The sequence below is a fragment of the Rhipicephalus sanguineus genome, chromosome 7 (genome assembly GCF_013339695.2).
Source record: "Rhipicephalus sanguineus isolate Rsan-2018 chromosome 7, BIME_Rsan_1.4, whole genome shotgun sequence".
Classification (NCBI taxonomy): domain Eukaryota; kingdom Metazoa; phylum Arthropoda; class Arachnida; order Ixodida; family Ixodidae; genus Rhipicephalus; species Rhipicephalus sanguineus.
The window spans coordinates 100,210,855-100,238,482 of NC_051182.1; the positions used below are offsets into that span (position 1 = coordinate 100,210,855).

The 27,628-nt window shown below is 43.5% G+C and overlaps 2 protein-coding genes across 6 annotated transcripts in view; one reads left to right on the forward strand and one right to left on the reverse strand.

Annotated features, from left to right (window-relative positions):
* Positions 1-5,704: 5,704 nt before the first annotated feature.
* Positions 5,705-24,710, reverse strand: LOC119399666 (centromere protein X). Its single transcript, XM_037666484.2, has 6 exons — positions 24,525-24,710; positions 20,873-20,924; positions 19,523-19,576; positions 17,673-17,704; positions 11,121-11,177; positions 5,705-5,893 (listed from the first exon to the last, which is right to left on the reverse strand). Exons 1-6 carry the CDS (start codon positions 24,660-24,662, stop codon positions 5,876-5,878), a joined length of 351 nt encoding a protein of 116 aa, XP_037522412.1. The 5' UTR covers positions 24,663-24,710; the 3' UTR covers positions 5,705-5,875.
* Positions 24,711-25,194: 484 nt separating this feature from the next.
* Positions 25,195-27,628, forward strand: part of LOC119399667 (PRKCA-binding protein) — a 36,323-nt gene continuing 33,889 nt past the window's right edge. For 2 of the 5 annotated variants that reach the window (XM_037666486.2, XM_049417806.1), the window contains exons 1-2: positions 25,612-25,751; positions 26,924-27,038. In XM_037666486.2, the coding sequence (XP_037522414.1) occupies positions 26,947-27,038 (92 nt within the window). In that variant the 5' untranslated portion in view covers positions 25,612-25,751; positions 26,924-26,946. Of the gene's footprint in view, positions 25,401-25,611; positions 25,752-26,923; positions 27,039-27,628 lie in introns of those variants that run through there. The other 3 variants (XM_037666488.2, XM_037666489.2, XM_037666485.2) reach the window with 2 other exon arrangements.

Here is a 27,628-nt window from a genome sequence, read left to right on the forward strand (position 1 = left end):
AATATTTGGCTCGCGTGTTCTCGGGAGCCTCGACTACCGATCGGCAGCGCTTTTTGAGCATGCTCGAAAAGTGTTGCAGGGCCCCTTTAAGGTTTATCTTTAATGGGTCCAATAGCCGCTGTGTAAGAATCACCTGTGGGGTGTGGAACCGAGGCCACGAGACATTAAAAAACAGTTCTGGCTGGCTTATAAATACATATTGGTCTCGTCTTATCGGCGATTCATAGAGCCTGAAGAATGTTTGAACTGTTAAATTTTGAATCTAGTGTTCAAATATGGGATTCGGGATTCCTTATATAGAACTGCATTTGCTGCAAATTTTCGTAACCCAAAGCACCAGCGAAGCGCTTGGCGTTCAAGCAAAACTAGCGGATTTAACTTCCATGCTGGTGCGCCGGAGAATAAGGCACATCCAAACTCCAGTATAGGGCGTATACGGTAAATCATTATCAATGTGTCTCTGCGCATGTCCCATTGATGATTGCTAATCCTTCTGAGTATTCCCATCGCACGTGATGCTTTAGTCGCCATATGTTCAATATGCATACGCCAGTTAAGCTTTCCATCATAAATAATTCCGAGGTACTTGACTGTTTGCACTTGGGGAATGTCTGCTTGATGAAATGAAAGGGATATATGTATGTTGTATAGCGTCTAAGCTTCTTCTTCTTCTTCCTCCCATCATAATGCACGGCGCAATGTCATTATATGCAACCAAGGAGAATCCATAGAGCACTTCCCAGAATGCCGCAGATATTAAAACCAAAGGCAACGATTTCTCAAAAGTCTTTTCGAAAACTTGCGCTGCAGCTTGCTGGTTTGGTGTTTCTCTCCATGGTGGCGTCGGCACTGGGTCACAGGGGCATACGTCTTGCCATATATTATTTCATAAAGGAATTGAAGATACTCCCAGCTATAAGTGTCCTTTTTAATTTTTTATTATTTATGTTTTAATTCACCACAGATTAGCCAAAAGAAATTTAACTTTTTTATTTCTAACATCCCATAAAGAAATCAAACTCACCACTTCACTATTTCGGTTTGTTTACAAATTATGTTTTCAGCATTTCTCTTTCCCTTTCTTTCTTCATTTCCTTTTTCGCCCAATTTATACTGCCACACGATTCATGGCCATGCTCCCGAAGTGGATTGAGCCATTTCGCCAGGACCTAAACAAGCAAAAGTACGCACCACCGGACTCATGGTTTGTCCCCCACAGTGGGTCGCATCATTTTGCTAAAAGGCAACAACAATATGCCTAAACAATGAGAACGTTATTACAAGTTGCTTTCTTGGCATAGCGTTAAATGAGAGAAGCAGTGTTGGCGCATAATGCGTTACAAGTAACGGCGTTGCCGGTAATATGCGTCACTTTTTTCCGTAATTTAGTAACGCACTCGTTACCATTTCGAAAATGTAACGCGTAACGTACTTATGTTAATGTTTTTTTCGGTAACGCAAGGTCCCACGTTACTCGTTACTTTCTATTACAATTATCCCGGGTGTTTTTGAGAAAACTTCTTGGCGCCGCTCTTGCAGAGACATTCGCAGAGACTGCTGCCGGCCCGCCAGGCGTTAAGAGTACCATCCAATGAATCCGTCGAGTGCCTACTTAGCGCACTGTGCGGACGTGTTCATTAAGCCAGTCAAGTTGTCGGATGACAGCTTTGAAATGAAGCTGCTGCTTAACTACTACAAGTGGTAGTTATTAGAAAGTTTTCCCTGCAATACTCTAGCGCTGGCTATGAACTTGAATTTTTTTTTTTCCATCGGCAACTGCGGGTATACATTTCTAATCATTCTAAAAAGATAGGGCGAGCAAATACGGACACAAGAAAGAAGTCAGGACACCACAAACGCCGGTTTATTCAGGACACCACAAACGCCGGCGTTTGTGGTGTCCTGACTTCTTTTTTGTGTTCGTGTTTGCACGCCCTGTCTTTTTAGAATGAATACTTACCAACCAGCTCAGCTCTGTTATTCTAAGATACATTTCTACTATTACTCAATTTTTGAGCAAAAGAGGCTGACCTTGAGCACCTTCACATAAACACTTGAACTTTTTGCGCGACTTATACAGGTTAAAAAAGAAAAATGTATATGAGTGCAAATATTTCTTCCCCGGAATAATCTGTTGAAGCATTTCTTTACGTCTAGAATACTTGAGCACCAGTCGTTTTATTAGCTCACCGTCAGATTTATCGTAAATTTGTTGACATTTGATCGACGTTTTCTTAGCGCACAGCGTTCATTATGGAATCTCATCTTGTGTTTAATGTCACACTGAGAAAAATGGCTTTATTATGCGCCCCTGAGTTAGAAGCCATCACGTTTAACTCTACAGGCATCTTCATCGGCGACTATAATATTACCGGGGTCCGGCACATCTGTGCAATGTATTCTCGTTAAATCACTTTTTCAGGTAAAATCGTTGTTTGGGCTAGAAGTATTGTGTGAAATATAACTTATGAGCTTTATCACATTGGTACTGTAGGTTCCTGCAGCGAAGACGCACTGATTCAAGTATCTGACCATGACGTAACGGTACAAGTAATGTGCGTTACTTTTTTAGGGGCGAAGCTCCTTAAGGCGGCACCCGTTCGTCCCTCGTAGTCGTAGTCGTAGTGCGTAACCAGTCTTACGCTTTGACCTCCAAGGTGGTGCCGGTGGGAGATTTTTCCTGCGCGTTGTTGAACAATAAAAAAATCGCAGCGGTAGCTAAAAGCCGACTTCTTCTGTCTCTCATTCCCATTAGCAGCTATTCTTTACCTCCAAGGTAGTGCCTGGTGAGATTTCTCCTGTGCGTGATTAAACAATAAAAATTTTGTTCAAAACGCCGTTGATTGATGAAATAAACCAACGAAAGACGCCAGATGTTTTGTAAAAGCAAAACGGAAGAACGCCAGATGTTTCTAAAGCAAAACGAAAAGACGCCAGCTGCTTAACGAAAGACGTCAGATGTTTTCTAAAGCAATGGTTTTCTAAACAATGAAAATTCACAGCGTACATGTAAAATTAAAGTGAGCTGCAAGTCGTCATAACTCATCGAACCTTTAGTATAAACGCGCCCGATCTCACGTCGGTGATGATGTACTGGGCAGAATTCACGGAAGATTCACGGTTTACCGATGAACCTCCGCAGCTTCGCCCACTCATCATCTTTCACTCCGTGGATATGCTGTGATTTTTTTTTTTTTTTTGGAGCTGACATGCAACGGTGGTCTAGTGGTTATGGTGCTCGACTGCTGACCCGAAGATCGCGGGATCGAATCCCGGCCGCGGCGGCCGCATTTTCGATGGAGGCGAAGTTGCATGCGGCCCGTGTACTTATATTTAGATGCACGTTAAACAACCCCAGGTGGTCGAAATTGCCGGAGCCCGCCACCACGAAGTTCCTCATAATCATATCGTGGTTCTGGGACATTAAACCCCAACAATTATTACAATGTTTTGGAGGTAACGAAGGGCGGTAACGCGTTCCTTTTCTGTTCGCTTAACGAGTAACGTATTTACTTACAGACTCGCGCAAGCATCTCAGGACAACGGAGAACCACATCAACTATATATCGTGAAGATGGCGTCGTCTGACGACGACTTCCTTCACGCTCACCTGTCCACGCGTGATGGAGGAGCTGGCTGTTCCGATTCTCTGGACGACCGTTCGGCTGCCAGTGACAAAACCTTCCATCTAGGCGACCGGTTCACCAGTTTTGCCGAACTCGAAAAGGCCATCGCCGCCTAGAGCTCAACCAACTTTGTGCAGCTATGGAAAAGGAATGCGCGTACCATCAATGCCATGAGGAGCCGGCAACATTGCAAACAAGAAGGGCGGGCATCTAAAATATCAGAGTGTGAAGTACTGCTGCATCGAATGGGGAAGAAGTTTACCTCCACTGCAACCGAACGAACGTCCTCGTAAGTGGCATGATTGTATTTATGTATGTCAACAGTGTACTTGGCGCAAGAACGAATACATCACTGTGAAAAATGAAAGCCTTTAATCGCCAACAAAGTCCATATCATGCAACAAAAGCGCTGTTGGTAGATTTGCAGTGAGCGCTTACAGTGTAGCACGCATGTGTAATGTGTTTCTTCATCTGCTTTCAAGTCCTGCCTGAATTTCAGTCGTCTCCTCAAATGCATCACAAATCTCCAACTGAAGCACAAGAATAAATCAGATATTTTTAGTGCTAACCATTTGCTTGTCTGGCTGTAGCTCGTTAGCAAGGTCTAACACCGTGTCCCAATGTGCCCCAGGACTGTGTCCCAGGCACGGTGAAGCACCACAACCGAGGCACTGTGCCCCAGGCACGGTGAAGCGACCACAACCGAGGCACTGATCATGTCTTGCCTTGTCGCCTACATCTTGGCTCATACCCACAAGGGGGATTGGCCACACTGTACTTTATAATGTAAATGGTTTACACAACGCTTGCTAAAAAATAAAAAAAAGAGAGAAATTAGATAAGAACTATAATAACATTCCTTTAAAAAAAATGAAAAAAAAGTGATAGGGGCAGAAGCTTTCGATAAACCATAATATATAAACAAATTAGCAAAAATAAAGAAGGGGGTCAAAGAATTGGATGTAACTGGTGGTACCACTAGCAGCGTATCCTTCCGGTTGCCTGAATGAATTTATGTAGCGTTGACAGAATAACACTGCGGCCCGCACCCAACTGACTGGCTCCAAACGAAAAAAGGGTGGGTGTATCAACTGCCAATCCGAGCATGCCAATCGGTCTCAATAATTATTCGGCGCAGTGAGGCGAAACGGCGGCATGTGAGAAGAAAGTGATCTATTGTTTCCGGTTCATTACAAACTGCACATAGGTTAGTTAATGAAAATCCTGATTTGTGGAGATAATTATTTAACCGAGGAACTCTACAGCGAAAGCTTGTTAGGGTCACCTCACATTGACGGGAAAGGCAGTTTGCGGTGTTCCATGTGAATTGCAAGTGCCGAAATTCTTCAGATTGTAGGAGCGATGTTTCGTTGATTTTTAAGATTAATAGGCGTCAAGCCGAGTTCCCACAACCGATGACGACGACGAACACCCATGATGATGAACATGTATAAAGAGGGTAGATGTGTCCAATGAACGCCCACACTAAATAAATATTATATATATTATCGGCGTTATATGTGTGTGTGTACATACATATACGGAACATGACGGCGACGGCAAAAACTCGCCGAGTGTGACCATACAATTGCTACCGCAATAAAACACCACACTTGCTGCGAGACGCCTGGTAGGCGAGAAAACGCGCAAAATGAAAGTGCGGGTGGCGACGCCACCCGCACCAGTCCAATGACGTCATAGATTCGAGGGCATGTACTAGCGCCCAAGCAGTTCCTAATGGGTAAAAATGAAATGTCACGTCTCCTGAGGGAGCCGGAGACTTGACATACGAAGTTTCAGAAAATTTTGTTGAGCCAATGTGGCCAAAATACGAAAACAAAAGACATCTTGAACTCCGTGACGTCAACGTCGGAGATTTCGGCGGGAAACTTAAAAGTGACACTTCTGACCACGGTGTAGCAAAATTAGTGTTTTTGCCATTTATTTTCTTATTTATTTATTTTTAAATCGCTGGTGGTTACCTTAGTTCCTAGAGTATAGTTTATCACCCTAAACTAAATCATTGTTTCACTTTAGTGACCCTTTGATGTCCCACATGGTAAAGAAGAAAAAGACCATTGCCAATAAATTGACTTTATTTCAGTAGTTCAGACCATCAACAAAAACTTATATACACTGTTCACTTTTGTACAAAAACAAATGCAGAAACAGCCCTCAAAACCTTAGCTGTATTTTTAACACACAAGGTGGCCATGGTGAATGGAAGCAGACCTGTGTTGGTGGGATCTTCAAGGAAAGTCAAGCACCTACAAGATGAAAAGTAGAAAAAGAAAAAAAAAGTCGAACCTTGCAGTATTTACAAATGTTGATGGCCAGGATTGTATCACACATAAAGCATCAGAAAAGTTAGAGGTCACTAGCTTTCTCGGAATGGAGCTAATGAAGACAATGAAGCTAATGACGATGTGTCTGTCACACGATTCAGCCACCCAGCCAAAGTTTAAGCACTTGCTCAACGCCCAGCCATCTTGAACTGGTAACTGCATTCATACTTGTGAACATTGTCAATCAAAAAGCAAATATTACGCATATCTGAGGCGCAACATCAATACGTAAGTATTAGGTGGCGTGTTCCTTTACTAGAAGATACACTGATACGTAATTCTAAAGACCCTAGTGTTTCTTAGGCTGCACTGAAACGGCGCAGAAACGGCCAGCAAAAAAAAAAAAAAACGGCTGGCAGAAAACTATCGTCTTTCGATGACATTTGCAGCGAAGCACGCAGATACACAGCCAACTTTTTTTCTCTGTATGTAGCCTATCCTTTTATTGCTCTTCCTAATTCTGCTGGCTGAGTTTTGCAGATAACTATGAATAGCAGAAGTAAATTAGTAATTCAGGTTTTTCTAATCAGTTCCCAGCTATTTCACATACAACTAGACACAGTACAAACACGCCATGTCATCTGAGCTGTTTTGCTTTTGCATTATTATTTCACACCTGCTGCTTGTTTCCTAAGAACCATGATTAAATGTCTAGAACCTTCAGTTAATGTAAAAGAAACTAAATTCTAAAATATAATGTCAGTACTCCATAAAATTGGAATACTGAAGCAATGCAGCGAAGCACCACACTTTCACCACCAAAAGTGTCACGTAAATTTAGAGCTATGCACGTCGTTTGTGCTTCCCTTAAAATGTACTGCATTTTCTAGCAGTGTTGCTGAAAACACTGCATGCATTAAAAAAGAATGCCTGAACATGTTTTTGTCATCTAAGATCAGCATGTACCTATAACCTCAAAGAAATCTGTTGATGAGCAGCATGAGTCTGTTGACACATGCAGTGGTGACTAAAGTTAGCAGAAAACTGGTTCACTGAATAGTGGCACATACGCAGTGTGACACAGCCTGACACACAGACTTGGTCTGAAGGTTACTTCAGCTGAGCAGCCTCATGCCTTACCATTAAACACTAGGTCACCTGGTCACTCAAGTTAGTGTGAGTCAGGGGAAAAAAAAGTTAACACAGAGAGAAATCAGTACTGTATTTTCTAGAATATAACCCACACAAAAAATACAGATAATTCAGAGCTAAAGTTGGGGTGTGGGCAATAAGCAAATTTAAATGCAAGGTGCCTTCACGACAGTGCTTCACAGCAATGCAAAGAATGTAGCTTCGTGGCAATATACAGGGATCTTTTTTTTTTAATTTTCCAATATGCACGGGTGGCTTATATGTGAGAAAATATGCTAGATACTGGAAGGTGCATGGAGTATCCCAAGAATGCGAAATGTAATGACACATGAAAAGTTGACAGGTTGGTCTGCACCACAGAAGCAAGTGCCCCTGATACGCGCTGAAGAACGTTTTGAATCTGAGCTAGTTGGTCTGGCAATATCTTTAGGCATGAAATGCAAACCGCAAGACGAACAGAAAGAACAGACACACAGAGCTCTACTGCACAATGTATTACCAACAAGCTTTAGCTGCCACATTTTTGCAAAAAACTTGGAAAATTATTGCTCTCATTACAACAGTGGTAAAGCTTTGAAACTTAGACACTGTTGCAACAAAATAACTTAGTTTGCCAAACACTGAAATCAATTTACTTTTAAAAGTCAGCTAAGCCTAACTTTCCAACTCATTCAACCACCCTTGTCTATTCCATCATTTTCGAGATTTTCTTTGGGCAGTGCTAATCTTGGAGATGGGGCTAAAGTCTCCATAGCCAAAGCCCCACTTCCCAGGAGAGAAAATGTACCACAACTCATTATATGTTTTCAACGACAGCTAGAGTAACAATAAAATGTGCTAACACTGGTCCATCAGTTCACAGACATAAAAATGAAAATGCAAAGAGCTGCAAGAACCAACTTTAAAGGGCCAGTAAACAACCCTGAGGTCCAAAAATTGTTATCAAGATAAATATGCGCACTTTTGCTATGTGAACATGCTGCCGCAAGAATTTTGCGAGCACGTGCTACAATAAGGAAGTTACAGGGGTTAGAACATCCGTTTCAGCCGGTTTCAAATTTTCGTGCGGCCTTGCCACCCTTCTCCGCCACAGGGAGGGGAAGGCGTAGCCCGTCGTTGTGACACCGCCCACTTCACCAACCTGACACGACGTCAACAACTGACGTCATCAGCGAGCTCAATCAGTCGCTATGCGTTTCCGCTTGCTGTGGCTCCTGGTCGTTAATTGTTTACATTGTCGCACGCGCTCCGTAACTCGACGGGCAGTTTTCGGCTCTTCGGTATTTTTAAACCTTTGTGACAGTTCACAATGCAGTGCTCAGGAACGCGTACTTGCTTTCCAAGACGACGAAAGGGCGCGAGAGAAAAGCGTGCAGAACCCCGTCCCGTCCGAGCTATTCCCCCTCTCTCCGCTCGATTTGCAGCCGACAACTGAACAACGCTTCCGCCCCTCCACGTGTTGCTCATGTCGAAGGCCAAGTGCGTGCAGGTGCCATGCAGTGTGAGGAATATACGCACGGCAACTCCGTGGCCGAAACCGTATCACCGCAGGGCCAAGAAACAAGGCGCAGTTTCGTAGCGGTGGGTGGGAACACGAACTGACGTCAACTTGTTGAGACCTGGTGTAGACGAATCGACGAGCTCAGTGGTACGTCAAGTTGCCCGTGGGCAAGTTTGCGTCATTGTGCGTACAAGTGGGATTGGTCAGGCGAAGGAAAGAGGCGCTGCAATTGTTTTTCGAAATGGAGGGTCTGCGCGGCACGCAGCGCTGTAATATTCGGAAAATGTGATCGCCGCGGTCTACTGTACGAATTGGCGAGCTTGTTTGGGGGGGGTGTAAAAAAAATTCGGAGCCTGTTTACTCACCCTTTAACCCCTTAAGTGCTTTATGTTTTTTGAAAATTTCCCAACAAAAAGTGCCTATTTTTTTATTGCTGATTTCGAATCTGATTGTACTAAAGAGCAGCTTGTCGATGTTGAAAAAATATTTGTACCACATACTTAGTCAAATCAAAACACGGAATAACAAAAGGGGGCCTGTTGCAGCTCCTGCACCAAAAGCGAGTTTCCTTTCTCAACTTTTTCCCGTTTTCTCCTCGCTTCCGAGAGCAAATGAAGCACTTTTGAAGAAACTGCTGAATATATTCCATAAGGTCATCTGGTGATGACAAGTTGAAAGTTTTGTCTGTAATGGCCAAGAATGGAAAGCGAGGAGGCTTCACAGGAGGATTGTCCGCATCAAGCAGGATCCACTGGCGAGCACTCGCGATGTTCGCTTCCGAGCTGTTTTCATCATCACCGGAGGAGATGCTCAATTCACCGCCTTCGCTGTCTTCACTTCCGGACACAAGATAAACATCTGTATCCGAATGATCATCACTCGAAGAAGATGACGAAAATGAAAAGCCTTTTTTTCATGTTGACGAGCCAGTTATGCATGGGTGGCCGCCACCGCAAGCCATCTTTTCATACAAAAACCGCGCTGTTTCCGCAGGAGCAAAATAAATTGTCAAGTAAATGCTGCCATCTGGTGGATTACACGCAATCTAAGCTGTAGAAGAGCGCCTCTTGTCCTGAACGGTAGAGGGGAGTACCTGTTCCGCTAGGACGAGCTCTGCTCGTCCAAAGCAGTTAAGGGGTTAAGCTATTAGTGATCCTACTGAATGCAGCACATACTCTTGCCAAAAACAATCTGCTAGCAAATTTTTCTAGTGGTCTCTCTTTCAAAGGATCGAACTGCCACCACTATAAAATGTAGTGCTCCATATCACAACACCTTTCACGTTTCTTTTTTGTGTAAAATGTAGTCATTACTAGAGACTGGATTTTAGGCAAATGCCTATTTTTTTCCTTGCGCTCCTATCGCACCATTTTGATATATGAGCATGAATCAGAGGTTAAGAAGGGCTTTCATTGTGTTTTTACAGTGCCTATAAATGCCTATTTTTGGCATTCGTGCCTAAATGCTTACAAATGCCTATTTTCAAAATTGGCGCTTATATGGCGCTATTTAGCCTCAAGTTTCGCTCCTGGGTGCTGTTTGAGACCGTTATTCATGTTACTGCGTAAGATTGAGTGTTGGGAACCGTGGGGCTCAATCTAGTCCTCTAGTTCAACTAACCAACAACTGCTAGCAGCAGTGAAGCGGGACACGCTGGTGAGCATTCGCCGCTGCGCTGACATTGCCCGAACGGTTGACGAATGCGAAACCGCGGAGAGCCGTCAGCGGAAAAGAGAGTGAAGAGCAAAAAAAAGAAAGAAAAATGTGATGTGCACGCAGCTTTTGTTTTGTTTGTAATTTACGTTTTAAGGTGTTAACTGCAGTAGCGTAGCCAGAAATCTGTTTCAGGGGGCGGGGGCGGTGGCGGGGGGACAACCATACTTTATACATGTTCGTGCATGCGTTTGCAAAACTGAAAAGTTTCGGGGAAGGGGGGGGGAGGTTGAACCCCCTGCCTGGCTACGCCAGTGGTTCACTGCCAGGGGAGAAACTGGCTGTATGCAATTCGACCCGGCCAATAGGAGGAATCCCTCCCTTCTGGTCTTTTAGCAATACGGTTGTCTGCTCCTGCCATGCTCTGCACTTCTCAGTAATGCCGGAAAAACACTCAGGAGTGTGTTGATTCGACAGTGGACACTTGACTCACTCTGCAGAACACGGGAGTGCGAACCGTGTGGGACAAAACACACTAGGTTCAAATGTTGGTGCCTCTGTGCCATCTTAAGCAATAACATTGTTTTCCTGTCGTTGATAGAGGTCGCGCACGTCTCGGTTTGAAATTATTTGCATTTATGTGAAAATTTATTGTGCCTGTATTTATGATTTTGGAAGCCTAAAACATTGTTTTGCCTGCCTATTTTTGGCGCCTAAAATGAGCTTTTTAGTGCTTAAAAATGCGGCCTCTAGTCGTTAAACATATTTACCGGCTGGACAAGTGTTCCGTTCTACAATATAACTTCAAGCCTGCTTTCAAACGGCTTCAAGCTAACTTAATGAATGACCTATGTCATGCGCCCTAATTTTACAAGCTAACTGTATGCAATTAAGAACACTCACCAACTGCGGAAGAATTTTCTCCAGGTGCTCTGTCGTCACAACACTGTCGCACTGGACCTGAAATTATGTCCAATTCACTTATCAGGGTGTCTACTGAGTTGACATTTCTAAATTCCCTGAGTTTTGCAGGTTTTCCCTGAGTGTTTTTGCTGAAATTCCCTGAGTGAAACAGAACTTTGTTTTATGTCAAGATGGGTAGAGACCATATCGCTCGATGATGTCACTCTCTAATACACATTTTAGAAAATGAAAACGACTTAATCCCATTTGAATAGTACATAGAACAGATAAACCTCAATATAGTGAAGTTGGTAAAAGCGGCAACTCACTTCGTTATATCGAAACTTCGTTAAACTGAAATTCGACCTTTCATGCAAGGCATAGTTACTGAAGGATTAATCTTAAACTGAAAAGGCCACAAGAATGCTCGACTAATATGGCAACATGAAAAAACTTTTTTTTATTTCTTGCGTGAAAAAAAATCAATTTTGTTGAGCCTGAGATGCAGCAGTCACAGTTAGATGCCCTGCCAGAGTGTCACATGTAAAGACGAAACAAATGCGGGTTTAATGCACTGTGGAATGGCGCTTGTTCTGCTGCTGCGGGTTGTTGTCAAATCCTCGCGCGTTGCCCAGAGCAATGCAACGCCTTTGCTATCATGTTGTCCAACCGAACTATTTGCTCTCCACGAACGCACAACATCGAAAACCATCCCACGTTAGAAAAAAAGAGTCAGTTTCACCGCGAGAGCAAAATAGTAAGTCCGATAGCAACAAAGAGGAATTTTATATGAATATAGGCTAGCAGCTCGCTCCTTCAGGAAACGCAGCCGCTGCACTAAGAGAAGTGCCCTATCTATGATCTATGGCTCAGGGGCGGAATCAGGTACATAATGGGGGGGGGGGGGTACAAAGGCTGAAGCCAACGCTCAGCAGTGCATTTTGGTGGGTCACGCATATTTACAACAGCCCAGAGGGGATTATGGCAGTGCCTAAGAAGCCTTCGTTGTAAATGTGCATAGGGAAGCAGGAAAGGGTAGAGCAATGAGAGGTAGAGAGGAGGGACAAGATTCTCTTTACCCCTTTTGGACAGTGGCAGGCAAAGCAACCTGACAAAGGGGGCAAACTCGACAAGCAAGCCTGACAAAGGAGGTGGACGACAGGCACTGAAGGGAGGGGGCGGGGGCTGGCTTGATGGGGGGGGGGGCGATCGCCGCTACTGCCCCCCCCCCCGGGATCTGCCACTGCTATGGCTTCAACGGAAGTTTTGCAATTAGAGCACAACACCTACAAAGGTATGAGCCGTATGTTGATCCCCACTAAAGATACCGCGGCGCACGCGACCACGCCCGCTGGTACAAAGTACGCACTTCCTCTCGGACTCACGCAGCCCCCTACCCCCCCTCCCAACCCACCGGCTCCTATCACCATGTGCCCATCGCGCGAACGAGACGGTCGGCTCGTTTCATCTCTGCTTAAGCCCCGTTCGTCGGCAGCGCTCGCGCGCTTTCACTCGCGCATGGATCATACGACGCGCGGGGTGATGTAATCGCGATTTGGACTTGATAGGGAAGATCATGGCGAAGGCAAAAAATTCGCGTCGGAGTGTCCATATAATTGATATCGCAAAAAAAAAAAGCAATACAGCTGCGGGCTAAGATAGCATGAAAGCACGGCAACAGCCTGAATTACGGCACATACGATTATGGTGGAAACGTTACTGCTTTCCGACATCGCGCGCCGAATCGAGCAATGGGACCCGTGCCGGTGTCGCGAATTTCGGTCGCCGCTATGCCATGGCTCTAAAAAGTTTTGTAATTCGGCTTTGTAGCAAACACCCACGTGGTGTGGCTGGTAATTGCCAGCTGCAGCCCCCCAAAATTTCAGTCGACTGCCTAAAACTTGTTTCAGCAGTGCCCTCATCGGGAAAAAAAGAAATAAAAAAGCTTTCACTTGCTGTGAGTTACGCTAGCTCTTGCCTGGAAATTTATTATATTCTTCACGGAGTCCTAAATAGCATCTTTGAAGCTCGGGATCAGAGCGAGTGAGCTCTCCGATAACAGCCAACAAGCGTCTTTTTTCTCGCCGATCGGGATGGCTTGCCAGATACGAGCCTTGTCGAAGACATCCGCTTCCTACGCGATCGCGATCGCTTGCAAGATAACTCAAGCTCGTTACATCTACTGCTACCGCTTCTACAACTAATCATGCTTGTTACTTGACACGCGGCGATAACAAAAACACCATATCGGGCGCTAACGCACAGCACGCGCGAGAAAGATTACAGAACTACACCGCGTACTCCCAGAACATCCTGACAACATTGCGCCATACGATGTGTCGTGGTTCGCGGTTCCCGCATGCCACGCATTAGCCGGATTCTCTCCCACTTCACCGCTCCGAAGGCGATGACAGCATCAAGGTGCGCCACTTCCCCGCAGCCGCAGCGGCCGTCTGATTTGAAAAATGCGTTCACAAAATATCGAGCAAGCACTACCGCGACTTTCGTCGCCTTTCAATAAAGATGCTGTGGATTTTCCCTGATAGGAGCACAATTTTCCTGAGTTTTCCCTGAGAATTTCCAGACTACCCATAATCCCTGAGAATTCCCGGTTTTCCCGGTCGGTAGACACCCTGCTTATTCACCAAAGAATGTCTGGCATATGAACACGCTTCAACCACTATGATGACTAATAGAGGTTTCTAGTTTAGGTTATCGCCCAAGTCTTTGGCGTACGTGGTGCATGTAAACAGCGCTGAACAACTATTGTAAGATCCATCTCGAAATGCAACCATTTCGGCAGGGTAGGGAACCAAAAATGTTATGTTCAGCATTTGAACACCACGAGGCGAGATGCTTTCCTAATGCAAGCTTTTATTCTACACTATTAAGTTTAAAGAAGAATTATGTTTTGCTCATCAAAAAACTTTTCACTGAACACACAATGGAGACAGTATAGTATTCTTCCAGCACATCGCTGATCTCATGAAACGCTGCAATAAAAGAAACTGTTTAGAGCAAAGTACATGCAAGGGCTAATTCATGAGAGAGTATTGTAACGAAAGATGCTGCTATAAATAATGCCATGCAATTGCTGTAGCAGTGCGATACATGGGAACACAACAGCGTAATGATATAGTAATCAACTGTTCAGAAGGCAACAAACGCAATGCAACATAAGGCCGGCAGAGGCAGTGAAGCATACTAAAAGGGTTTATCATTGACAAGCTACAGTGCTGATTAGACAAGGACAGAGGACCACACCCCGAAGGATTTTACTATACATGGAAGATTCTTATAGTTACCAATAATACTAGAGGAGTACAAAATACAAGACAGGATACCTGTGGTACTACAGATAGAATAATTGGCAATCAAAAAGTTCAGACCGATACCCTTAAATTTGTACCCCTAGGACAAGGATGTGTACTCGAAGCCAGCCAGAGCAGAAAAGGCTGCCAGAAAACAAAATAGTATCTGGCTTCAAAGTCATGCAGAAGAGTTATAAATCGCATCTGTTTTGCATAACCAGTGCTGGGCAGTATCGAAGATACATGTATCTTAGATACTATCTTAGATACTCTATGGGTATCTTGTATCTGTATCGCGATACGTCTCGAAAGACGAGTATCTGTATCTGTATTTCCGATACATTCGATAATGTATCGTGTATCTTAAGATACAAGATACTTCTATCGCAACACAACCACGCGAAACAATAATCGCTGGCCAAGCTCCGATTCTCACGCTGGTACTGGTGCCACTAAGCCATCTGAATAAGTCTAAGGGCAGTGACGGTGAGGGTAGAAGATCAGGAAGACAAGCACGCGGACGTCTACGCCCAGCCCACGTACCTTTTGTTCTCTCGATTTCTTTTCTTTTTAGTTGCGCCAATACCGCGACACTTGCTCTTAGCCACTGTCTTGCACCGCGTACTCCAGTGCGTGCGGCGTCTATCACGCAAATTCTGATGTTGTTACAGTGTCGTTATTAGGGAGTTTTAGTGCCGCCGCCCCAAAGCGGCTTGGGTACGTAAGCCCTTGCGTTCCTTTGTATTCTCCGTGGATGCGGCTGGGAGTACAAAGGAACGCAAGAGCGTGCGTAGGCAGGCCGCTTGGGGTCCCTGGCACTAAAACTCTCTATTGAAGATTCTCTTGCGTCTTGCTCCGTAACGAAATGTGATGCGTGCAAGAATGGGGTTGCTTTGCGTCGCGTGCATTTTACATATCAGCGATTTGAAGGATCTCGTGGATGTAAGTTTGACCTGCATGCAATGAATTAACTTATATGCAAATAAGATTCTAACAACTTTAGCACCACTGGTACTGATGCTAGATCTAATAGAGCAAGCGTTTACCTAAGAGAAAATATCTTGGCGTACCGTATTTTTCACTTTCATCTACATTTATTCAAAGAATTTATGAAATCATAATTTGATTATTAGCACAAGTGCTTTCTTAGCTGTCATTTTGAATCGCATACATTACCTAGGTCGCTGCACTGGTTTTCCGGTCTGGTCACTGCAGTATATCTTTTGTAACGCGCTCCCAAAATAAGATTTCTGCTTTATTTTTCTAACTGTCTGCTTTATTTCTACTATTGTTTACAGATTTACACATTGCCAAGGCGATTTTGAAAACAAATATATTATTATGTGGGCGTGCCTGGAATATACAGTACAAAATATTCTGCTTACCGCTCAAGAAAATAGCGAAATTGAGTTTTCGTTATAATAACGGAAATCATTAGGAGCCATCTTAAAGTTGCTAGGAAGGGGATTCGAGAAACGTTGTTTTACTGAATGTTCCGTTTTACTCATGAGCGTCCCAACGAGTCGTTTCAGGCAATTCTCCATAGGCACTGAATTTTCTATTGTCTCAACAGGTAAGTTGACGATACTTCATGCTGATAGCTAATAAGGGCGCCGTCTATATTGTGTTTCTGTACTCATTCAATGTGAATGTTTGATACACAACCACCTCTCTATTTTACTTATATTTGTTTTCTTGTCTTAGGCCTCCTTAAATATTTTTCGTATTACTAATCGCCATGTAATGGAAGCTATAAGCGGCAATAGCGCGAATAGCGGCGGTGTCCTGCGACGCTTTGTGCAACTATACAATACGTCTGAGACATTTCTGTGTTGCACATGTTCTCTCGTTGAAGAAAAATTGCTAAAATATTCTACGTTAGTGAGTATATCAACAAAGAATCCCTTACGCCAGCAGCTAAGTAGAACATGGAAATTCATTGCAGTTTTACGTCATCTACGTATACACTAGGGGTCTCAAACTCAGCTTATAGTCGGCGGGCCGCAGTCGCGAAATTTAGCTCCAAGGGCCGGGACAGTGATGACGGTGGGGTCGGAGAGAGTTTGAACAAAATGGCGTTGCCATTTGAAAGAAAGCCTTTCCAATATCTCATATATAGGTCATTTCTGAAGGGGATTTGGAGTCAGGATTCGAGAAACATCGATACCGATGTACACAACGAGTGAAATCTGGACGCGGATTGAAATATAGTCTTTGTTCCACGATTATGTCTCAGCACATGGTGACCACGTGTTCCTCACGAAAGAAATGCTTGAGACCAGTCATATGTCTGTGTAGCTCACGAACATACTTATTTAGAAAATAAAAACAAATGGGACGGAGACGGTCATGTGAGCCGGCCGGGCCGCTAGCGAACGCTCTCAAACCCCGTATACACCATGCGTCCCCCCCCCCCCCCCCCCCCCCCCCCCCCCCCCCCAAAAAAAAATGTCGCCACCAGCGTTGCTGCTGCTGTACATCTGTCCGGATATATGGTATTGTGCAAACTGTCTTTTACGGACAAGGTAAAAGTCCACACCGGCCGGTATTTGCGAAGGTTACTTGTTGACGGTATTGTGATTATATGGCAACCCGCTAGCTGGTCGGCAAGCTGAGCAGCGACTCCCATCAATTAAAAATGACAAGCAAGAACCGCTGTCAGCGAAGTGTATAAAGAGTTGTCCTGTGAAGAAGCTAAAACAAGCCCCAATAAGTTGTTTTGGAAGGAAACTAATGTACTTTGAGCAAGAAGGGCGAAACTTTTAAGATACTAACAGACATTTCATTCAAGTGAAACAAAATAGGTCAGCCCGGTTAGGAAATTTTCAAGCATACATTCTCGTGTATAGGCATTTGCTGCAACATTGTATGGATGTATATCAACAAATTTGAGAATGTATCGAAGTATCTTAAGATACAATTGCCAAGTATCGTATCGGATACAATTATTGCGGCAGTATCTTGTATCTGTATCTCCAATACTTTTTTCCTCAGTATCTTGTATCGTATCGCGATACAATTTCAAAGTATCTTTGCCCAGCCCTGTGCATAACTGTAGCATTTCTGGTTACAATGCAGAGACTAGTCAAGCACTGCCAAACTTATCCTCAGTTATAGGCAAAAATAACACGCATTATATAGCTTTTATTTATTGAAGCCAAGCGAACACCTGTGCCAAAATAGACATAGCGAGAACAGATTAGTTCATGAGAATGAAAAAGTGTAGACTTGAAGCTCACACCTTTGCTTGACCGGAGGCTCTGTGTACCGCTTCTGCATGGAAAAAAGCAAAGAGCATGTCAGCTATTAAGTGTTTCACACATATGATCATGACTGCATTTGAAATATCCTATAGCATACTCTACAAAGCACTTTGTGTTCATATTTTGGTAGTGAAATACAGTTTTCAATGTCACTCCTCCAATCGTGCATTCTTTGTAATTTAACATCATTCAACACAGAGCAGAAAACACCGACACAGAAAAGGAGCGCGCTACACCCAGCAAGACACCCCTCTGAAGTTTGTAATTTAAAATCCGTAAGAAGCAACAGGCACTATGAAACCTTTGCGTACTCCTAGTAGGAATAAATGGCAACCCTTATAAACAATGTTAGCTTTGAAATGTCGCTTTAAAAATATGTACACATATTGTAACGAATTAAGTTGCAAAGTGGTATTGCGGCTTGGGTGTTCACTTGGCGAGTGTGAGGACAGAAGCAAACGAAGAGGATTAAAGGCAGCTCATCTAGGGAATGGTGCTTCTGTTACAATGGAACAGTCAACAAGATCATGCACGCACACACACACACACACACACACACACAAATAATATATACATGTGTGAATTGCTAACAATGTACGCATGTATATGTAACACACACACAACCCACACACACACATACGAGTGTGTATGTGGATGGATGGGTAGGTAAGTGTAACACGTTTACATTTACATGCGCGCGTTGTTAGAAATGAAATTTTATTAAGAAAGAACACGAAAGAACCTCAATACTATTTTAATAAATAGCTATTCCACAAAAAGCTTCTTAAAGACACCTTAGAGCTCAGTGCCACCATTCAATTTCTTCCTATAATAACCTTAAGCTTAGCTTAAGCCAGATCAAGCCATGTGGGGAATGGCAAGACAAAAGTTTCTGCTTTATGGGCCTTTACAACATTTTTTGCAAAGTGGCATATGGCAACAGATGTAGAACATCTACTCTACCTTTGTAGCCTAATATAGTCAATTCGCACAATTTAGAAGTTGGATTTACATGTTTGCTAATGTTACAATCACATTTAGTGCTGTTAGAAAATCACCTGGTGTTTCTTGAATACTTACGTGCTTTTTTTTTTGTAAAACAAAAAAACATTATGATCTTTTTTATCAATTGTTCTGCTTCAAAAACGTAGTTAAATACACTAGTCTAACTGAAAATAGTGGGAAAAATTAATGAAAAAGCAATGAAGATTGTACACCTAAAAGGATCTTTCATGCAAAGAATATTAAAGCAGCACTTCACGTCCTCTCTATGCAAGAGCATACCCATTCAGGAAGTGGTGAAATATCCATGAAGACGTGGGCATGCCATAAGTGAAACCGTTCAGACTAATCACGAAAAGCTGAGACAGTGGAGGCTACCCAGGAGGTGACAATTAGTTGCCACTACTTTTGGTGTCTCTGTAGAAATGTTCAAGCAATTATTAAACATTTATCAACATTCTGCATGTAGGTATTGAATGAAACAATGCAAATATGCAAAGGTCATGAAAGCGACTAGCCATTTCTTGCAAATAATGAACCGAAATGTGGTTACAATGAGAGGTGAAAGAAGTTAATTGAACAATAGGGTTTTACATGATGAAACCATGAGTGCATGGGGAAATAGATTATTTTGACCTCATTGGTTACTATTTCTGTTTGGGTCTTATCGAAATTTGACTGTCATGGCTAGGATCGAAATGGCGAGCTTAAGCTCGCAAGTGCAAGGTCACTGTCAGTGAGATACAATGGCAGGTGAAATGAAAATGCTTATAGCTGATAACCACTTTAAGTGTGCTTCAAGGTGAGGTTAGAAAGCAATACTCACCCATTGTAAGCACACGGAAGAGCTCTGCAAGTAGCTTGACGGCATCGGCACTGACTGAGAGCATGGAGTGAGAAGAAACATTGTGACAGCAGTGCAAGAGATGGACAACACAGAACTGTGCATAAGGCACTGACTTCCACAGGCATCATAATGAACCTGAATCAATGTGCCCGATATTAAAACCTGCCGAGAAGGAATAATGACGTAATGTGCAAGAGCTTGTTTAGCATTAGAGTTAATAACAATGTTGCGTGAAGGATATTATGATTCTTTAATTAATTGATGCACTGTTTCACTACAGACGTTCAAACAATAGTTAGCCTTTTTTAGGCTTTCGAAGCTTGAAAAAACCCTTCAATGAGGCTACCCAAGGATCTGCAGTGTTTACGGTTGAAAATGTCACTCTTGCTGCTGTATAGTCATACTGCGATGTGGTTTCACAAATTTTACATTCTTTACTTATAAAAAAGAAGAAAGGACCACAAATGTGCTAGATCACTCTGAAGGTTGTTGTTACTGCTCACTCCTTAACATTCTCCAATGCGAAGCACAGATGTGTTCCAATACAGAGAACAGCTGCTCTGAAAAGCGGATAATAATTTAAAGCACGACAGACATGTAGATGCATTCGAAGGAGCTTCAGCTTCAATTAAGTGTGTCTCACTTCCTAATGCGCACAATTATGAGCAACTTATTCAATGAGGGCAATCATAAAAGAGCACAGCACAAAAAAAAATTAAGTGCAGGATCTTCAAAGAAAAGTATGCTGCCAAACTTTGACAAAGTAGATGCCAAAAGATTTAATTCCTAGATATCGAACTGTAAATTATGACGAGACTTGCGTAAGATGGACACTGTCGAAATTTGAAATATCATTCATTGACTGTTCATGGTCTAGCTTTTGATCACATGAGTGGTTTTTCTTTGTTCCAAGATTGCAGTGTCATTATTTGTGCATACATTTAAAAATTACTGCAGCGTGCACTAAGTCACGCAAGGCTGGGTCACAGCAGAGCTGCTGGGCCCGTTTCAGCTTCTCTTGTTACTCATCTGCACAGAACGCTTGGGCGGTAATTAAGCACGTGCCTGTTCATAGTGATGATAACTTTCCATCTACGACACATGGCAAACCTCGACCATAACAGCTCTGCTGTAAGAAGGTTCCGTGTTCAATGTGCGAGTAATTCATGTACCTGAAACTACCGCTTGACAACCGAACTCAGCTAGCAAGGGGTGCATGCAAAAATTTATTGCCAAGCAGAGGAAGGGTGCATTGCTGTCAAACAAAGTAAAGAAATGAGGAAGCAGCAAATATATATTCATGTTTAAGAAAATCAGCATGCGACTCACTTCTTATCTTGTCGTCTTCAAAGTTCAACTTCATCAGCTCCTGGATGGTTTTCTGCATTAGGATTCATAAATAGCCAGAAATTGGGTTAGTTTTAAGACATACTGCGAGGAAATTTAAAGTTCGCTTGAAGCAAAACATCATGCTTTCCTGATAATTGCTCAGCGTTGCATCCATAAATGAGGACTTGATCAATAGTTAAAAAATTTCTAGTAAAAGACCAAATGTTGTAGAATAGAGTTCTTTGGCAACAGAAAGTCATTGTTAACAATGGTGTACTTCCTAGCCTCTGTCCAGTGCCAGATGACCCTATCTTATAGCTGCTAACTTCCCAATTTGATTAATGAAATGAACTTCCAGTTTGATTCATTTCTCCTAGTTATAACTGTACCTCCAGTATAACTTAAATGAAAGCTAACTTATGCTTTCCGTCACTAGCATCTTGTAGGAAAATAGCAAGCTTAACATTGTTTCACAAGTTTTATCACCATCCATCTCTTCAAAACGACTTCATTTCACAGCCACAATACTTATCACACCATATCACTACAAAGTCAGAATTCAAACAGGAAATACCAAGACTTTCAGTCACTCCTTTTTCCCCAGAACATCCCCGTAATGAAACAACCTTCCCAATGACATTGTCGCTATCGATGATAAACACTTTTGCAAGGCTGTAGTTAACATTGTTTAACTAGGAAATTTCAGCATGTTATATTTATCATTTTGCTGTCAAGTCCTTCAGCACAAATTACCTAACATTGTATATACAGGAATTAATATCATGTTACCTTGTTTCTTTATATTAGCACTTACAGTCCTTTGCGCAAAGCATTACCTAACTTTACTGTGCATATAGGTATTACTAATGCATTGTTTTACTACACTACTGTATTACTTTCTTGCTGCGTAGCATTACTACCCAACGGTTGTAAGTCATTTCCCATTCATCACTCCCCTCGTACTGCCCTCAGGCCTTGAGGGTACAATAAATAAATAAAATAAAGAAACATAATATTTGCACCACACCATTTAATTCTGTGCCATGCTCTGTGCCTTCTCTCACATGGGACCCAATGTCTAGCTCTAATTTACTACTGGGGAACTGTCCTAATCATTTCATTGTCTGCCTAGCTCTAGCAACCTGTTAATTTCAACTAGAATCTTGGCTAGGCCTGTTTGCTCTATAAACAAACACTGCCGCCTTCCAGTCTTCCAACACGCACACGTTTCAGTTTGTCTTTCATTGCATGGTCCTTCACTTTTTCTCAACCTTGTTTGTCAACCTTCTAGTTTTTGCCTTGTACATAAGCACCAGCAGAATGTAATGACCGTAGTTTTCTTCGCACATACACTCAAACCTCATTATAACAAAGTCGCATCTGCCACGAAAATAACTTCGTTATATCCGAAAATTCGTTATACATGTTTATTTGTAACACTGTAGCTATTACAAGACTATTCTTCATTTACTTCGTTATAACCGATAATTCGTTATATCCGTGTTCGTTATAACGACGTTTGAGTGTATCCCGGTAAGCTGCCAGTCATGACTTGGTAGTGCATGCTGTGTGTGATTCAACCATTTTTTATGCTGGGGTCCCCGGTTGGTAATGGGCCTGGAGGATTATGTAATGCCCATGATTTGGCTGCACCACGAGAGTGAGCCAGGTGAGTGTGTCGCTGATGTCACCTGGAGCCCTATCTTGCACTTTTTGACAGGCAAGAAATGCCTGAGGACCTAAGTGGACAAAGCAAAATACACTCCACTCGAAAGTTAATGCATAAGTATCGGTGCTATGTGGTGTCAGGCATTCCTTCATTTTTAGCCGTAGCACCTGCCACAATGTTTATTCAAAAAAAGAAATAGAGTATCACCTATTTAGGTCATGCAGGCTTTGATGACTGTGTCACAAACTTGAATCAAAGAGAATGCCATTACTGAGCAGCATAATCATACAAAGCCCTTACATTATCTAAAGAAGTAACACTTTTGTTGGGACGTGAGTACGTGCGGTAAAGAAAAACAACCGTACCGTGTGAATCCCAACCCTCAACTCGCTTCTTTATTATTTTCTCTTCACTCTCCTCGCCCTCCTCTTCCCCGTGTGGTGAGGAAGTTGAGTAGGCGAGGGAAGAACCGGTTAGGAGAGGAGAACTGCTGCTCCTCCTTCGCCTGGCCTGTTCGAGGCCACCAAACCTTCTTAGTCCTGTTCATTAATAACCATACTGCAGTTTTGGCATGTGAAACACCTCAAATTATTCTCTTCCTGGCCCTCTTCCATTATGTGTCTGTGACAGTCCTACACCTCCCAATGCAGTGCATTCAGCCACTGAGCATTCCGTATGCAGTGTACGTCTCAGGCAGTCAGAGACAGTCGAATGCACGCAATTTTAATCCTCTCAGAACTCCTTCATGTCCTCTTGCTGAATATATTCATTAAGTATGGCCATTTCTTTTGGCAATTCATGGTGATATGCATGCTGATAAACAAATACACTATGATGTTCAATGTGTTGCTGATAACCAAATACACTTTGACCCTTTGTGGTTCGAAACCTTTACCAACCTTCCATCCCATCCAGTGTGAAACTAAAGCAAACAAAACACAAGTAAAAGAAGTTTACTCACTCATTTAGAGATGAACGCATAATGGAATGAGGTTGAATTAACCATGAAACAATTTGTTGAGCAGTGCCCGACCACAAGCTGCTGCGGTTGTGTAGCGTTGCTGGTAGTGACCCGATAACGGACCGCAAATGGTTGATGTTCAATGTGCTGATGACAACCAAACACACTTTGACGTTCACTGTGCTGCTTGCCATCAAGTTATTACAGTTATTGATGAACCACGCTGGAGAGAACACCTCACATATATAAAGTACATTATGGCAAAGGAAATTGATGAAAAACGAAGCAATCATCCAAACAGGCAAGTTTCCGTGCATAAGAGTGACCAGGGTATAGTGAAAACGAGTGTACCCTCGCACGCTTTGCGATTCGAGCACGAGGTCAATGGCATCAAATGATCGAAACATATCACAAATATTTCCAGGAAGCACTGCAGAAAGTGACCATGCAAGCATTATCACAGGCTGAACTCCTGTCTCAACAGCGAAGCTGTTTAAGCCGACTGTTAAAACTTTGGCGTCCGCAGAAAACCGCCTCGGTGGGTATGCGCCACAAGAATTGGGCAAGCCCCACTACCGAGTACAGCAGGTGCGTGCGTTAAACGAAAACTCGAAGAGGATGGCAACTTTGGTGCTCGGCAAAGTGGATCACGTGAAATAGAGAGAGAGAAAAGAGAAAGGAAGTGATAGAAAGAAAGAGAAATAGAAAAATAGTGATAAATAAAGGGAATGAAGATATAAAAGATAGAAAGACGGAGGAGGGCACAGAAAGAGTGAGAAAGAGACACAAACAAGATATAGAAAAAACAGTGCAAGGCAAAAAGAGAAAAAAAGATAGAAATAGAGAGCAACAGGAAGAGAAAAGGAAACAGGAGAAAAAGATAGCTTTCGTGTCCTCGTTTGTTTGTGCCTCCAAGTTTTCAAAGAAATGCCTGCGGGCCGCAGACCGATGAAAACAAACTGCGCAGAGTGTTTTTGAACAAATTACACGGGAACACTTGAGGATGAACAAACACCGCCTACCGCTTTGAACGTCGCCGTGCGCGTGATGCTGTCATCGAGTTCCACTTCAGCGTTGTCGTCCAACAGTTCAACGAGTTCGTCGTCCACTTGGTCCTTCGAGGTTTGCTTCGAAGAGCCCGCTTTCGCATTGGCTGCCATGTTTTCGTTCTTCGCCTAATAGTCACGTGACACTAAAGTACATATGAATGATAGAGCTCACGTAAGGAATGAACGGCTGAAGGTAAATACTTACGGCTTCCTCCATGATTATGGTGCTATCATTTAAAAATTACTGCTTTATGACAACCTAAAGGGCGTATAATAAGATAATACTGTTATGGACTGTAATATTCTGTTTCCCATGCAAAAGATCTTCAAGATCATCTTACTATTGCCTCTGAAAAAAAGTGAATGAGAACTAGGAAGTGGTGTAATCGGACGAAAAGACAATTTGCCGCCGGCAGGGACCAAACCTGCAACCTTCGGATAACGCGCTCGAAATCATCGGGCGTTTTATTCGAAGTCCGAAGGTTTTAGGTTCGGTCCCTGCCGGCGGTAAGTTGTCTTTTCGTCAAGAGCTCTCCAAATTCTCTTCCATTCAAGGGTACAAACAATAAGGTTTCGGTTTTGCTTTCACCCTAGAGAGATGAAATGAGCAGTTACGCCCTCCTGTGCCCTCAATACTAACTGCTGCGTGCTGCGCGGGTAGGAGCGTGGCGGTGCCGTTCGTTCCATGCCGCAGGTTGCTGCTGCGCGAATGGTGCGGTACCCGTGAAAACGTCCATCACTCGCGGTTTCTTCTCGTCTCTTAACATCGCCGGCGCCTTCTCGGAGCCCCGAAGTCATCGCAAACATGCTGGATCTCGAAGAGAACTGCTACTTCGAGGAGGACAAAATGTACGTTAACGATCGAGTAGTACGGCGCCGTATGCTTGCGACGCGACCGTTTCCGCTCTGCGGCGTGTCACTTGGCATGCAGCTGCCGCTTTTCTAATCGAGGCAGCTGGCTTCGCGTGTGGCCTGTGGCTGCTCTATCTCGAATGCTCTTTCTTGCTTCTTTATTGCTTTTAGCGCGCCTCGCACGCAAAGTTCAGATGCCAGCGGCGATGCTACGACCGCTGTCAGGCGCGCGTGTTGTTGCATGATGCTGGCGCGCCACACGCGATATATGTGTCGAGTTGGCACCTCGCCTGCTGCGCACAACGTTACTTCCGTGGTTCTTTTAGACCCTGAATCGCCCGCACTCAGGTAGTATATATTTCGTTTCGAAGTCTAGTGGGGTGCCCGTTATCACGCAGTTGATAGTTGTCAAAACCTTGCCGATTGTTGTTGCGCGTTCTGAAGTTTATATGCCCGCGCGTCATGCAGCGCAACTGCGTACTTGTTAAACACCGGCTCTCAGGTAACCCACTTTTCTGCCTGGACGTAGACTAGTGTGTTTGACAATTAATAAAAAAAAAATGCGTTTGGGTGGCTGTAGCTAAAGTCTTCTTTTCGGCACTGCTCACATGCACTGTTGGGAAGCCGACTGTTCAGACTTCCTAGTTTACCTTTTATTATTCACGGCATTTGTCGAAGCTTTCGAGCCTTCAGCACTGCGCAGCTTTTCTTGAAATAGCGTTGTGATTTTGCCATTATTTCGCATGTCACAAACTGTGCCGAATGACCTGTTTCGATTAGGAAAAATGATGCCAAACGAGTGTTTCATAATTGGCCCTATTTGCATCGTCACAGCTAGTCCATGCATATCATACGAAGACAAGGTTCATGAAAATTGTGTTTTGCTTGTCTTGAAACAGTCAGGTATCTCGCATGACAAATCTCGTTACTAGACACTACTGCTCGTGTAGGTCACATCCATCTGCTGCATTTGGCGTAAAATCAGAGCGCTGCTAATTACATGTAACACTAGCTTGTCTGTGATGGCATGCATCGTTTGGCAGCCATTATTGGGTGCTGTAATCAGATCTGATTTTCAATCTGTAATAGATGCATGCTTGTTTCTTTTCTTCAAGAGCGTGCTGTCATGTAAACGATGTCGAACACTGCTCCTGAGGATTACCTCAGGAGCAGTGTTCGACATCGTTTACATGTCCTTAAAGGACATGTCCTCATGTCCTTTAATTGTATAAGACTTTCAACCGGACTGCGCTGCATAGCTTTCTCGCATCTCTATGGTTGATCGACTCCCCCTCCTGCGTTAGTTTTTCATTTAGCTGTAGTGCATGCCCTGTTTTGGATCCATTCTTGCTAATTTCTGATTTGTGTTCCCCGATTGTTTGCTCCAGAGGGTAATGTAAAACGCGCGTGCTTCCTTGTTACGTGCATGGATATGTTTTTGCGTCCTCGCCCTCCACCCATCCCTCCACCCTACCTCTTCTGTTTCGTTATGTTTTTTTCTCTCGTTTTGCGGGCCCTAGTGGCGGCGCGGCGGGCGCATGCTATGTCTGATGTGGCGGGTGGCTACCAGCTTGTGCCCCAAGAGGACCCAGACGACTCGCCGGATACCTTCTACTTCTCAATGGAGGACCGCATGTATGTGTGCTCGTGACACCTTTTACCTTGAGTGTGATAGAAACATCTGTTTTGTTATGCTTGTCTCTTGTCTTTGCTGAGGTTCGCTCTCTGAGGTTGCGGAACTTGCTTTGGGACGCTTGCCTACCGTTTGTTTCTTGCTGCTTGCTTCCCTTGCTTTGCATGGTTCGAAATGTTGCTCACTCTCACATCGTATATTGCTTTGCATGTAATGCTTTGTTTCGGCTGTCAGCACAGTATTATATACACTGGCAATTCAGTTGGCATGATTAAGAAAGCGCTGCTGTATGTTAAACACAGGAATGTACTTGCACTCTTTTCTGCACTGAGAAACTGCAAAGGCATGCCCCACCTTCCGTACATTGGTGTTACCCCAGCCGTGTACGTGTGTCGACATTGAAGCAATGTTTATTACTATATAAGCGATGACAAAATCTATTCCTGCTCTAACATGCATTGTTTCAACATTCTTATCCATTGTTTATATAAAGTTTTGCACACATCACTGTCGAGGCTTGTCTCACAGCCATATGAAAGGACGGGTCCAACTCTTGGAAGTCACTTAGCTTCTTCTTTGGTTCGGTTTGTCT

Excerpts from the sequence above, each read along its gene's own strand:
- LOC119399666 (XM_037666484.2), bottom strand. The coding sequence starts at position 24,662 with ATGGCAGCCAATGCGAAAGCGGGCTCTTCGAAGCAAACCTCGAAGGAC. Across the intron at positions 20,925-24,524 it reads GCACGGCGACGTTCAAAGCG|AAAACCATCCAGGAGCTGAT; the intron begins GTAGGCGGTGTT and ends ATCCTAATGCAG. Across the intron at positions 17,705-19,522 it reads CTTCCGTGTGCTTACAATGG|AAGCGGTACACAGAGCCTCC; the intron begins GTGAGTATTGCT and ends TTTTCCATGCAG.